At 41.5% G+C, this 14,374-nt stretch overlaps 1 protein-coding gene across 1 annotated transcript in view; it reads right to left on the bottom strand.

The window, feature by feature from the left end:
- LOC126481905 (uncharacterized) overlaps nt 1-14,374 on the bottom strand; it is a 96,131-nt gene that overhangs the window by 14,979 nt on the left and 66,778 nt on the right. The window contains exon 3 of the mRNA XM_050105862.1: nt 5,270-5,297. Within this exon, the coding sequence (XP_049961819.1) occupies nt 5,270-5,297 (28 nt within the window). The remainder of the gene's footprint in view (nt 1-5,269; nt 5,298-14,374) is intronic.

The following is a 14,374-nucleotide window of genomic DNA, read 5'->3' as shown; positions in this document are numbered from 1 at the left end:
ACTAAGTGGACTGCCCCTACAGTATAGACTTCCTGTTTTGCATCGTGCATACACAATTCAACACCTAATGTGCTACCTAGTGGACTCCTCCTACCCTCTACTGCTGAATCCATGAGTCTCTTGTGTAACCTTGCTTCTCCCATGCGTGTAACATGACCCCACCATCTAAGCCTGTTCGCCCTGACTGCTACATCTATAGAGTTCATTCCCAGTTTTTCTTTGATTTCCTCATTGTGGACACCCTCCTGCCATTGTTCCCATCTACTAGTACTTGCAATCATCCTAGCTACTTTCATATCCGTAACCTCAACCTTGTTGATAAGGTAACCTGAATCCACCCAGCTTTCGCTCCCATACAACAAAGTTGGTCGAAAGATTGAACGGTGCACAGATAACTTAGTCTCGGTACTGACTTCCTTCTAGCAGAAGAGAGTAGATCGTAGCTGAGCGCTCACTGCATTAGCTTTGCTACACCTCGCTTCCAGTTCATTCACTATGTTGCCATCCTGTGAGAATATGCATCCTAAGTACTTGAAACCGTCCACCTATTCTAACTTTGTTCCTCCTATTTGGCACTCAATCCGTTTATATTTCTTTCCCACTGACATTACTCTCGTTTTGGAGATGCTAATCTTCATACCATAGTCCTTACATTTCTGATCTAGCTCTGAAATATTACTTTGCAAACTTTCAATCGAATCTGCCATCACAACTAAGTCATCCGCATATGCAAGACTGCTTATTTTGTGTTCACATATCTTAATCTCACCCAGCCAGTCTATTGTTTTCAACATATGATCCATAAATAATATGAACAAGAGTGGAGACAGGTTGCAGCCTTGTCTTACCCCTGAAACTACTCTGAACCATGAACTCAATTTACCGTCAACTCTAACTGCTGCCTGACTATCCATGTAAAGACCTTTAATTGCTTGCAAAAGTTTGCCTCCTATTCCATAATCTTGTAGAACAGACAATAACTTCCTCCTAGGAACCCGGTCATATGCCTTTTCTAGATCTATAAAGCATAGATACAATTCCCTGTTCCACTCATAACACTTCTCCATTATTTGCCGTGAGCTAATATTTCTTAAATCAAAATATACCAGATGAACCAACATTGCATAAAAATTACATACCGACAATTTACGAAAATGTTCTGGAAGAAATACACAATGAACTTAAGGACAGCGTTATCTGGATTTCAGTTGACGAAACTACAGATACTTGTGGCCGTTACATTGCAGATTTAATTGTTGGTGATTTAAGAGAAGAGCCTTCTTGTTCCTATTTACCGGGCTGCAGAGAACTTGAAAAGTCAGTCATTCTACGATCGCCTGATTTGGGAATGACTGTATCAAGAAAATATTTCCTGAATCTTCTGCAGATAAAAGGGTGTTTGTGTTTATTTCAGATGCTGCTCCCTATATGATCAAAGCAGGAAAAGCCGTCCGAGTGTTTTATCCCAATTTGATTCATGTGACGTGCTTTTCCCATGGAGTACATCGCCTTGCTGAAGAAGCAATTTCCACGTTTGAGAATGTAAATAAACTAATTTCATCGACAAAGAAAGTGTTTCTAAAGACTCCTGCTGGCATCAAGTCCTATAAAGGAAAGATACCAAATGTGCCTTTACCTCCCGAACCAGTGGTGGGTCGTTGGGGTACATGGGTCGAAGCTCTGTTGTTTTACAATGAACTTTTCGAGGCCGTTAGAGGGGTAATGAACGACTTCGATAGTGCAGAAGCTTTGGCCGTTTGACAGTGCAAAGAAGTTTTTAATGATTCTGGTATTAAAAAAGACATTGCAGTGATTAGTACTCATTTTTCCCATTACCTGCAAGTACTAAAAAGCTTGAAACTGAAGGTTTGTTGTTGAACGCATCTATTCAGTTAAAGAATAAAATTATTCTAATGAACTCCTCACTGCTGAAGGTACTCCCAACAAAACATAAAGAAAAGTCTGGAAACATTGTAAACAATAATCCAGGCTTGGAACCTTTGTGACAAATCGATAGTTCTATTAATGGGATGGATGAACTTTTACCAGAAACAGTAAGTACCAACATAGCACCCAAATTCAAATAGAGCCCAGTTACCTCAGTTGATGTAGACCGGTCCTTTTCTACTTACAGAATTGTTTTGAGTGATCGAAAACATAATCTTACTACCGAACATTTAGAACAGTGCTTGGACATTTTTGTTTATAATAGTAGAAAAATGTAGAATAAATTTTAAAAGATGCTTTGGTCCAACAGTACTAGTTAAAAGTTAATGATGTTCAAAAAAATTCATGATTGTATGTTGTTTTTTAAATAAAATATTAGGGAGCTTTTGAGCGTGCCCCTCTACGTGCGATATATCTCGAAGTTGGTCAACAATAGCAAAGATGGAACGATTATTGATACACAGTATACGCCCCCACTTTCCAAATTTTTAGAAAATAGTCCCAGAAACACCCCCTTCCTAACCTCTGGCAGAAAGTATTCAGAAAATATAAGCGTTCTAAATGTGACGATATTTCGCGTGGTCGGCTCCCTTCCTCGTAATTGATATGCTCAGGTTTGACTTAGAGATATAACGCACGCAGTGACTAGCATGATTTTTCTTATTATTTGATCTGATTCAACACTTTTCATGCATTTTTCATGCACATTTTAATGTTCTTACGATGTATATAATGCGGTCTCTGCTGATGACGTAGTAGGAGAAAACGAGGTGCCAACAGGAACAAGACAGGAGATCCGTTATCAGAATCAGAACTGAGAAGAGCTTTGGAAGACTTAAAATCAGATAGGGCAGGAGGGACAGATAACATTCCAACGGAATTTCTTAAACCATTGAGGCAAGTTTCAACAAAACGATTACTCGCGTTGGTGTGTTGGATGTATGAGTCTGAGGATATGCGATCTGACTTCCGAGAATGGAAGGCAAGTACTTATTGCATTCGACGCCACATTGGGTGACTTGCGACTCGGAGATGGGGATGAAATGATGATGAGGACAACACAACACCCAGTCGCTGAGCGGAGAAAATCTTTTGCCGCAGCCGGGAATAGAACCCGGGCCCCTTGGCAAGGCCGGCCGGGGTGGCCGAGCGGTTCTAGGCGCTACCTTCTGGAACCGCGAGACCTCTACGGTCGCATGTTCAAATCCTGCCTCGGACATAGATGTGTGTGATGTCCTTAGGTTAGTTAGGTTTAAGTAGTTCTAAGTTCTAGGGGGCTGATGACCTCAGAAGTTAAGTCCCATAGTGCTCAGAGCCATTTGAACCATTTTTTGTACCCTTGGCGTGGCAGTCCGCCGCGATAACCACTCAGCTAACGGGCGCGGTCCGAGAAAACACCATCCACACATTTATGAAGCTTGAAAGAGCCGACAAGTGCTAGAACCGTAGCACCATCAGCTTAATAGATCATGCATCTAAGTTTCTCAGAAAAATAATATACAGAATAATAGAACAGAAAATTAAGGATGTGTTAGCTGACGATCATATTTGCCTGAGGAAAGCCAGAGGCAATTAAGACGTCACGGTTGATAATGGATGCAAGATTAAAGAAAAATCGAGACACACTCATTGGATTTGTCGAGCTGGAAAAAGCGTTCGACAGTGTCAAATGGTGTTACATGTTCGAAATTCTGTGAGAGATAGGAGTAAGCTACAAAGAAAGACGGGTAATACACAATATTTACAGAAGCCAAGACGGGACAATAAGAACGGAAGACCAAGAACGAAGTGCTCGAATTAAAAAGGGTGAAAGACTACATCCCTTCTTACACCCTTTTTAATATACAATATTTACAGAAGCCAAGACGGAACAATAAGAACGGAAGACCAAGAACGAAGTGCTCGAATTAAAAAGGGTGTAAGACAGGGATGTAGTCTTTTACCCCTACTGTTCATTCGATATGTCGAAGAAGTAATGACGGAAATTAAACAAACGTGAAAGATTGGAACTGAAATTCAAACTCAAAGGATATCAATAATATGATTCGCTGATGACATTGCCATTATCAGTGAAAGCGAAGGAGAATTAGAGGATTTCCTAAATGGAACGAACTGTCTAATGAGTACAGAATATGGATTGAGAGTAAATGGAAGAAAGGCGAGAACTATGAGCAATAGCAGAAATGAAAACAGCAATAAACTTAACAGCGGTATTGGTGATCACGAAGTAGATGAAGTTAAGGAGTTTTGCTACCTAGGCAGCAAGGTAACTACACAAAACAATACTGTGCCAATGAAAGGTCTCCGCTAAATGTTTGCCAATGCGACATATTTTTTAAAACCTCGGTCCAACGCCACACCAACGAAATGTTTTATACTTAATCCGATGAATTGTGTTCTGGCGCATACCACTCCGAGGAAACTAAGAGCTACAAATTTACCATTCCCAAACATTCTTTTACGATGCCCAATCAGCTATTTTCCCGCGTGAGAAAGTCTAGAAATTGTCTTACTGAATTGCCACTTACAAATACGTTTTTATATCATCCAATGAGCTGTCTTCCCATCTGACAAGAGAGAGAAGTTCTCACTCCATTTATAGTGATATTTAGCTGTTGCACTTTCACCTCCATAAGGGCGAAAGGGAAAAGATTTTAACATGAACAGCCGGTGAGCTTCCCACGGAAAAGCAGAGACGAATATCTCCCGACCAGCCTGGCATCCTTCGGTTTTCTGGGACAAGCGTTACCGCTGAAAGTCAGCATTCCACTACGGTGATCTTTGGCAGAGAGATAAACTTATAAATTAATTTATTATGCACTGGCTACATACATGATACGACTCATTAAACAAGCCATTTTCGACAGAATCAATGACCACATTGCGTGTGGCTATGGCCAGCGCACTTCTGAGCATTTGCACCTCGCCAGAATACGGGGTTGAAACACAATCCATTAGGAACTCATGCAGTTCTGATAGATCATTCTACGCATATTATCCCCAGTTTTCGAGAATTTTGCCTACAGGTAGGTCTGACGCCAAGACTCAGCCAGGTAAGTTCCATTCACCACGTAGATGTCAGCTTTAAGACTGTAAGACAGATAAAATTTCACTGAACTGCAGGAAGAAAAGAAAAAGACAAAGAGAAGAACTATGAGTGAGAGAGCTACCAAGGGTAGAACTAAGAGCGTTACTTAGAGCTCATTAATGTTACAACTGTACCTTATAAACAAAAACAAATCTTTAATTATAATATAACGCCCAAAAGACCAACCCTGAAATGAACATTGTATTAATCAGAAAGAAAGTAAATCATACTTACAGTGTTGCTGATCGCTGTCATCCAGTCGCTGGAAAACAAAAACAAAATCATTGTTATAGGATCAGAAAATCAAACATTTATTCACAAGTATTATAATTTATGATGTGTGTTGCTTTGTAGTTATAAGCAGAAAATCAGAATCAGTTATAAGTAGAAAATCAGAATCAGTCATATTTCATTCTGTCTGAAATTTCACAACAGTAAAAGAAATTGAAACATGGAATACAGTGTCCCCTGTTCAGTGATATAAATTTTAAATAATTTTACTGCCATTTTAGTCCAATACCATTAATTAGCGAATTTTTACCAAAAAAGGGACAACATCGCAGAAAAACTGTAAATAACGGATCGTCGCTTATGCTAAACATACAATGTACAAAGTACCAAGAAAACTACTGGTACCATTGTCATAAAAAATGGGGACGGGGTGTTTCGAGAGGGAGTGGTGGTGATAGGAGTGCCAATTAAGAAATTGCTGGTATTGCAAATAGAGTCGATACTGAGCAGCGAATGTAGTTGGAACAACTAGTGTGGGAGATTAAACAACTGAGAATTTAAAGTAAGTAACGTTTGTAGTATTAATTTTTAAAGTAGTTCCAGCACTAACCAGTCTTTTTTTTTTTTAATTTTTCGGCTGTCTCAGACAGTGATTTAATCATTTCTTGCGCATGATGCTTGGATTATGTGAACAGATATAACCTTTGCTGTTAAAATGGATCATCTTGGCATTTTCCCCAACGATATAGATAAACGAATTTGGTGGTACTGCGCTGTTCTCAGCCTCTGAATAGAAGCAGACAATGAAAGAAGTCTGTCTAGTACCGTTGAAGAACCTATCACAGGCTTGAGTGCTCCTGCAGAGAGTAATTTGAAAAGAACGCGTCCATTTTGTGGAAATTTTAATCGCTGTGAGTGCTGAGAGAGTATCGCGAGCCTTTAGCGGAGCCACGGCAGTACCATTGCACGGGCCAAGGGCCGGCCCTTTGTCCAGTGCCATTCAGCCGTCGTCAAAGCGGTGGCCCTTTGCAGGCTTCGCTCTCGGGAGCCGAAGATCTACGTTCATCGCATCGCTTAGCCAGGTGATTCTTTACTGCCTTAATGCCGCTGGAAAGAGTTCTTCAGACGGACTAAGGCCGTCGGTCAAGTACAAGTGGTTCACGGATCCAGACTAGCTGCTTTAAAGGAAACGGAGCAGAAATTCTAATTTTCCGTGCGCTTCTCAAGGCCAGAATCTCAGACTGTAAGGAAAAATATCTACATACCTTATACTTTTTATTTATTTATTCGTCAGACAATGATAATATTCGTTAACATAAGGCAATGAAAATAAATAGCTAAATATATGTACACAGAACACAAACGGATGTTTGTGCTCCTTACTGAAGGGACCACACCGGCATTCAGGAACATCAAAATCAGGACGGCCAGACAGGGCAAATTCCATCCTTCTGAATGTAGGGGGTCAGTGTCTTAAAAACTAAAATGAATCATTAGGCTGCTCCCTGTTATACAGTGTTCTTTTGATCATACCGATCTTGCACAAAATGCACAATATAACTTACAATGGTGTTGTACTGTTTCTTTGCATCTGTTTAAACCATTCCTTTAGATTCCGTGGACAAGGTGTAGAAACTCCAGGACCACGAACATGCTGTTATGCTCTTTTCACTTCCTTTAGTCTGTCCAAGAAACGGATTCGAGGACCGGAAACATGATATTATGCTCCATGTAAGTCTTACTACCTTCCCTTCAGTTTCTCTGGAAAACAGAGGCACTATCCCGCCATGATGTGTGAGATGTTGAGCTCAGGGGAATGACATTAATATCGTGTTCTTTAGATCAGGACACATTGAAAACCATCGACGTAAATATCTATATTTACTGTGTAGAATTCTGTGGTATGATGTATTCGGTGTAGGTATTACGAACGTGTGTCGCTGTGCATTGTTACCTGAGCCTTTAAGCTGTTCGGAAGAGTCAGTCAGCTATATGCTGGTAGGTTGTTGAAATGAAAAACTCAACAGATTTGTATAACAGTATCGGTACAACCTTGTGGTTAAACGGTTACTTTGTTCATTGTGTCCATGAAGAGAATTTGTGCTAATGTTCCTTGTTGGTAGTCAGTGTTCAAGGAAATCAATAACTTCGCAGAAGCAGCTGCGTCCGTAGCTCGTGGTCGTGCGGTAGCGTTCTCGCTTCCCGCGCCCGGGTTCGATTCCCGGCGGGGTCAGGGATTTTCTCTGCCTCGTGATGACTGGGTGTTGTGTGATGTCCTTAGGTTAGTTAGGCTTACGTAGTTCTAAGTTGTAGGGGACTGATGACCATAGACGTTAAGTCCCATAGTGCTCAGAGCCATTTGAACCAAGAAGCAACTGATGGTGCGGGAAGTGGAATGGTCTGTGAACGCCATTGTTTCTCTCTCGAATGGCAGACCGTGGTGAGGCAGAACTGCTGCGACTACTGCGGAGATGTTCAAGGATTTCATGTGAAAAAATGAACAGAAATAAGTTTATTTAGGTCTATATACTCTAAGTTGCAGACGAGTTCTGCTGTTCGACAAGGCACAGATGTATTACGGACAAATGTGAAATTTTCTCAAAGTCAGCTCCATCGAAGCCCAAGCCCGATCAAACCTCCCAGACGCCCTTGACACGGACAAAATAACAAATAGGAAGAAACTCGACACTTTGAAAAGCAGAACAAACCGAGAAGAGATTTCCTCACCCCACGCAAGTGAGAAGCTTGAACCGTACACTCAGAAACATGATCTAGGCGAGCAGAGGACATCACATCATTCTATCAGCACAGTTTGATCTCAGAGCAGGGAAAAAGCCTCACAAGAACACCTATCAACCCGCTGATATGGCGGAGAAGCAACAAACTGAAGTCCGGAAAGCCATTCTTACTAAACCGGAGAAGACCGCTTCTGAGCCCAGAAAAGTGGGTCATCACAGATGCGAAATAATGTCACGGTTTCTAACCGGTAGTAACAAATATCCAAACTTTTGTGCCTTTGTGTCAATTTTTAAGTTGCAGTACATCTGCTTCGAGCAGGAACCTAAGCTGTGCGCCAAGATGATTTCCTCCTCCGAGGCTGGCACATTTATTGCCTACTATACTTGGTCGCTGTAAGCTGCCTACCTCGTAAGCACTGATAAGACTTGGATTCTTCTACCTATGGCTTTCTGAACCAAATCCAATGTGCTTGGCACACTATCTACATGACCCAGTATTTGGGAGACGCACTAACCACTGCTACCCCCGACTGGTACCTGTAAGCAGTCATACATATTCCTTGCATTCCTTGGTGGAAGGGATGTACTGTGGGTCATCTCCTCAACAAGCAGAGTTGTTCAGGGATTACCTGAGCATACCTGTTCGATATCAACGACAGCGCTCTGGTAGTTCACAGTCTCTGCCCTGCGGAGTCACGCTTCTCGTATCGGCTATACCGTTCGCCCACGAGGCCTGCCCCCTGCCCAGCACAGTGGGCGACGTCGCGGCTGTTTCCTGGGACTGAATCAGCAGGTTCCACGGTACTACATGCTCTGAGGACAGTACAAGTCTCAACCCAGACCCCTACAGCTGGCTGGGAAACAAAACCACTGACAATGGTAGACCAGAATGGGTATAAAATATTAAGAAAAGCCTTTCAGAAAAGGAATAGCACGACAACATCTAATATTTAAGTTCAGGTAAGTATTTTTAGAAACTATCTACCTGGCATGTAACCTTGTAGACAAGTGACATGTCGACAAGGAATAGTCCAGAAAGGAGAAGAAGAGAGGATTTTGAAATGTGGTGCTGTAGAAACACGAGATGTACTTTCTTTTGGACTTTTTGCTTTCCTGTCCAAGGAGTAGAGCAGGCTGTTGTGGGTCCAAATCATTACAGAGTCACTAGGCGACAGAGGACCAATTAGGAATGAATAGGAGGGGCTGCCCTGATCCGGTATTTACCTACCAACAAATTCTAGGTCGGAATTGGAGGGTTGGGATTAACTTAGATTATATTTTGGAAAATATCATTCTTTTTTTCCAGGAAAAATTAAAAGTTTTCGATATATATATATATATATATATATATATATATATATATATATATATGTGTGTGTGTGTGTGTGTGTGTGTGTGTGTCTTGCTGTGCGGAGTGATGCGTCTAATGAAAGATTAAATTGGTAGATCTAATAAGCAATTATGAAGTAATAATTCGAAGGCATAACTTGACAAAAAGGAGGGATCAGTTAATACGACACATTGGACCGCATCAAATGGCTCTGAGCACTATGGGACTCAACTGCTGAGGTCATAAGTCCCGGACCGCATCAAAGAACAGTTAAGCTGATGACGGAGGGGTGTAGGCGGCAAAAGTCGTAGAAGGAGACCATTGTTTGATTACAGGCGGGTACAAATGCAGGGGTAGAGAACTAGCGCAAGACAGACTAACACGGGGAGCTGCAGCGAATAAGTTTTTGGACTGAAGACCACAACAGAACATCAATAAGACACGTTTCTACGGTGCCTTCTTTTTTCTCGGTGTCAAGTGAGAGAACATGTGAGAAGATAAAACGTTTACTTGATTCAGACCTTTCTGTAGGGTCACTTCCATCTGTTTCTTTGGGGCTTTCATCAGTCTCTTATTCTCTATGTGTACAGTATTTGTTATCTCTTAACTATATATGCAACACATTGAATTTATTTTCATATAATTTTTATACTCGGTTACACTGTTAAATTAGATGGGATTTATGACTTAAGGCATCTCTCTTCATTTGGTAACGGTTTCCATCCATCTGATCTCAAATCTCCCCCTTTTGTGCTTGTTAGGAAATGCACGGATGATCCAAAACATTTAGACTACCTGCACAGCAGCGTGTTATTCCATTTTTTGAACACAATACGGCTGCGATTCTGTGCGGCATGGATATGACAAGTCCTTGTAACGTTTCCGGAGGTATGTGGCACGAGATGTCTACGGACGACTCAAGCAATTTCTACAAATTACGGGCCTGTGATTTGTGTGTCCGAAGGTGGCAATCGGTAGCGTCCTAGATGTGTTCCATCGGGCTCAGATCAAGCGTATTTCGTGGTCAAGAGACCAACAAGCGTTCACTATTATGCTCCTAAAATCATGGCACTATTCTGGCTTTGTAAAAAGGACAGTTAGCCTCGTGGAAGATACTATCGCCATCTCGGAACCCATCAAGCGTGAAGGATGTAGGTGGTTCGCAACGATACCAACGAAGTTCACTTTCAAGCGGCCGTTCGCGTGGATGGCGGAGGATCCTGACACGACCATCGACATGGTATAACAAGAAACATGTCTCATCCGACCAGGTGACAAGTTTACACTGATCCACAGTCCACACTGAACAATCATATACAACCGTTCGCTCGACGAAAGATCCGTACCCAAAGACTGGAAAGTTACAGAGGTCACACCAATTTTCAAGAAAGGTAGTAGGAGTAATCTAATAAATCACAGGCCCATATCACTAACGTCGATAGGCAGCAGGATTCTGGAACATATATTGTGTTCGAGCATTATGGATTACCTCGAAGAAAACGGTCTATTGACACACAATCAACACGGATTTAGAAAACATGGTTCTTGTGAAACCGAACTAGCTCTTTACTCACACGAAGTCCTGAGTGTTATTGGCAAGGGATATCAAATGGATTCCGTATTTCTGGATTTCCGGAAGGCTTTTGACACTGCTACACACAAACGCCTAGTAGTGAAATTGCTTGCTTATGGAATATCGTCTCAGTTATATGACTGGATTCGTAATTCCTGACAGAGAGGTCACAGTTCGTAGTTGTTGTTCTTGTGGTCTTCAGTCCAGAGACTGGTTTGATGCAGCTCTTCATGCTACTCTATCCTGTGCAGGCTTCTTCATCTCCCAGTACCTACTGCAACCTACATCCTTCTAAATCTGATTCCTGTATTCATCTCTTGGTCTCCCTCTACGATTTTTACCCTCCACGCTGCCTTCCAATACTTGATGCCCCAGAACATGTCCTACCAACCGATCCCTACTTCTAGTCAAGTTTTGCCACAAATTCCTCTTCTCCCCAATTCTGTTCAGTACCTCCTCATTAGTTATGTGACCTACCCATCTAATCTTCAGCATTCTTCTGTAGCACCGTATTTCGAAAGCTTCTATTCTCTTCTTGTCCAAACTATTTATCGTCCATGTTTCACTTCCATACATGGCTACAATCCATACAAATACTATCAGAAACGACTTCCTGACGCTTAAATCTATACTCGATGTTAACAAATTTCTCTTCTTCAGAAACGCTTTCCTTGCCATTCCCAGTCTACATTTTATATCCTCTCTACTTCGGCCATCATCAGTTATTTTGCTCCCCAAATAGCAAAACTCATTTACTACTTTAAGTGTCTCATTTCCTAATCTAATTCCCTCAGCATCACTCGATTTAATTCGATTGCATTCCAATATCCTCGTTTTGCTTTTGTTGATGTTCGTTTTATATCCTCCTTTCAAGACACTGTCCATTCCGTTCAACTGCTCTTCCAGGTCCTTTGCTGTCTCTGACAGAATTACAATGTCATCGGCGAACCTCAAGGTTTTTATTTCTCATCTATGGATTTTAATTCCTACTCCAAATTTTTCGATTGTTTCCTTTACTGCTTGCTCAATATACAGATTGAACAACATCGGGGATAGGCTGCAACCCTGTCTCACTCCCTTCCCAACCACTGCTTCCCTTTCATGCCCCTCGACTCTTATAACTGCCAGCTGGTTTCAGTGCAAATTGTAAATACCCTTTCGCTCCCTGTATTTTACCCCTGCCACCTTCAGAATTTTAAACAGAGTATTCCAGTCAACATTGTCAAAAGCTTTCTCGAAGTCTACAAATGCTAGAAACATGGATTTGCCTTTCCTTAATCTATTTTCTAAGATACGCCGTAGGGTCAGTATTGCCTCACGTGTTCCAACCTTTCTACGGAATCCAAACTGATCTTCCCTGAGGTCGGCTTCTACCAGTTTTTCCATTCGCCTGTAAAGAATTCGTGTTAGTATTTTGGAGCCGTGACTTATTAAACTGATAGTTCGGTAATTTTCACATCTGTCAACACCTGCTTTCTTTTGGAGTGGAATTATTATATTTTCCTTGAAGTCTGAGTGTATTTCGCCTGTCTCATACATCTTGCTCACCAGATGGTGGAGTTTTGTCAGGGCCGGCTCTCCCAAGGCTATCACTAGTTCTAATGGAATGTTGTCTACTCCCGGGGCCTTATTTCTACTTAGGTCTTTTAGTGCACTGTCAAACTCTTCACGCAGTATCTTATCTCCCATTTCGTCTTCATCTACATCCTCTTCCATTTCGATGATATTGCCCTCAAGTACATCACCCTTGTATACACCCTCTATATATTCCTTCCGCCTTTCTGCTTTTCCTTCTTTGCTTCTTCATTTACTGCTTTTTTATATTTTCTCCTTTCATCAATTTATTTCAATATATCTTCCGTTACCCAAGGATTTCAATTAGCCCTCGTCTTATTACCTACTAGATCCTCTACTGCCTTCACCATTTCATCGCTCAAAGCTACCCACTCTTCTTCTACTGTATTTCTTTCCCCCATTCTAGTAAATCGTTCCCCAATGCTCTCCCTGAATCTCTCTACAACATCTGGTTCTGTCAGTTTATTCAGGTCCCATCTCTTAAATTCTCACCATTTTGCAGTTTCTTCAGTTTTATTCTACAGTTCATAACCAATAGATTGTGGTCAGAGTCCACATCTGCCCCTGGAAATGTTTTACAATTTAAAACCTTGTTCCGAAATCTCTGTCTTACTATTATATAATCTATCTGAAATCCACCAGTATCTCCAGGCCTGTTCCATGTATACAACCTTCTTTCATGATTCTTGAACCTAGTGTTAGCTATGATTAAGTTATGCTCTGTGCAAAATTCTACTAGGCGGCTTCCTCTTTCATTACTTAATCCCATTCCATATTCACCTACTAGGTTTCCTTCCCCTCCTTTTCGTACTATCGAATTCCAGTCACCCATGACTATCAAATTTTCGTCTCTCTTCACTATCTGAATAATTTCTTTTATCTCGTCATACATTTCATCAATCTCTTCGTCATCTGCGGAGCTAGTTGGCATATAAACTTGTACTACTGCGGTAGGCGTGGGCTTCGTATTTATCTTGGCCACAATAATACGTTCACTATGCTGTTTGTAGTAGCTTACACGCATTCCTATTTTTTTATTCATTATTAAACCTACTCCTGCATTACTCCTATTTGAGTTTGTATTTATAACCCTGTATTCACCTGACCAGATGTCTTGTTCCTCCTACCACCGAACTTCACTAATTCCCACTATATCTAACTTTAACCTCTCCATTTCCCTTTTTAAATTTTCTAACCTACCTGCCCGATTAAGGGAACTGAGATTCCACGCTCCGATCCGTAGAACGCCAGTTTTCTTTCTCCTGATAACGACGTCCTCTTGAATAGTCCCCGCCCGGAGATCCGAATGGGGGACTATTTTACCTCCGGAATATTTTACCCAAGAGGACGCCATCATCATGTAATCATACAGTAAAGCTGCATGCCCTCGGGAAAAATTACGGCTGTAGTTTCCCCTTGCTTTCAGCCGTTCGCAGTACCAGCGTAGCAAGGCCGTTTTGGCTATTGTTATAAGGCCAGATCTATCAATCATCCATCCTCCTCTGCCTTCTTCTTGTCGGTGCTTTCCGTATATGCCTTTTCTCGCCGATTTTGCGGGAACATTTCCGAACCTTATCAGCTCACCTGATCATCAACATTCACTGTAGCACCACATATCAGATGCTTCGATTCTCTTCTGTTCCGGTTTTCCCACAGGACATGTTTCACTGCCATACAACACTGTGCTCCAAACGTAAATTCTCAAAAATATCTCTCTCAAATAAATGTTTATGTTTGACATCAGCAGACTTCTCTTGGGTAGCAATGCTCTTTTAACCATTGCTAGTCTGCTCTCTGCGTCTTCCTTGCTCCGTCATGTATTATTTTCCTGCTAGGTATCGGAATTCCTTGTCTTTGTGTTCTTGGTGATCCCCAATTCTCATATTAAGTTA

Source organism: Schistocerca serialis, chromosome 5 (genome assembly GCF_023864345.2).
Source record: "Schistocerca serialis cubense isolate TAMUIC-IGC-003099 chromosome 5, iqSchSeri2.2, whole genome shotgun sequence".
In the NCBI taxonomy this organism is placed as follows: domain Eukaryota; kingdom Metazoa; phylum Arthropoda; class Insecta; order Orthoptera; family Acrididae; genus Schistocerca; species Schistocerca serialis.
Note: the sequence above shows the minus strand (reverse complement) of the source record. Positions and strands in the feature narration are given on the sequence as shown.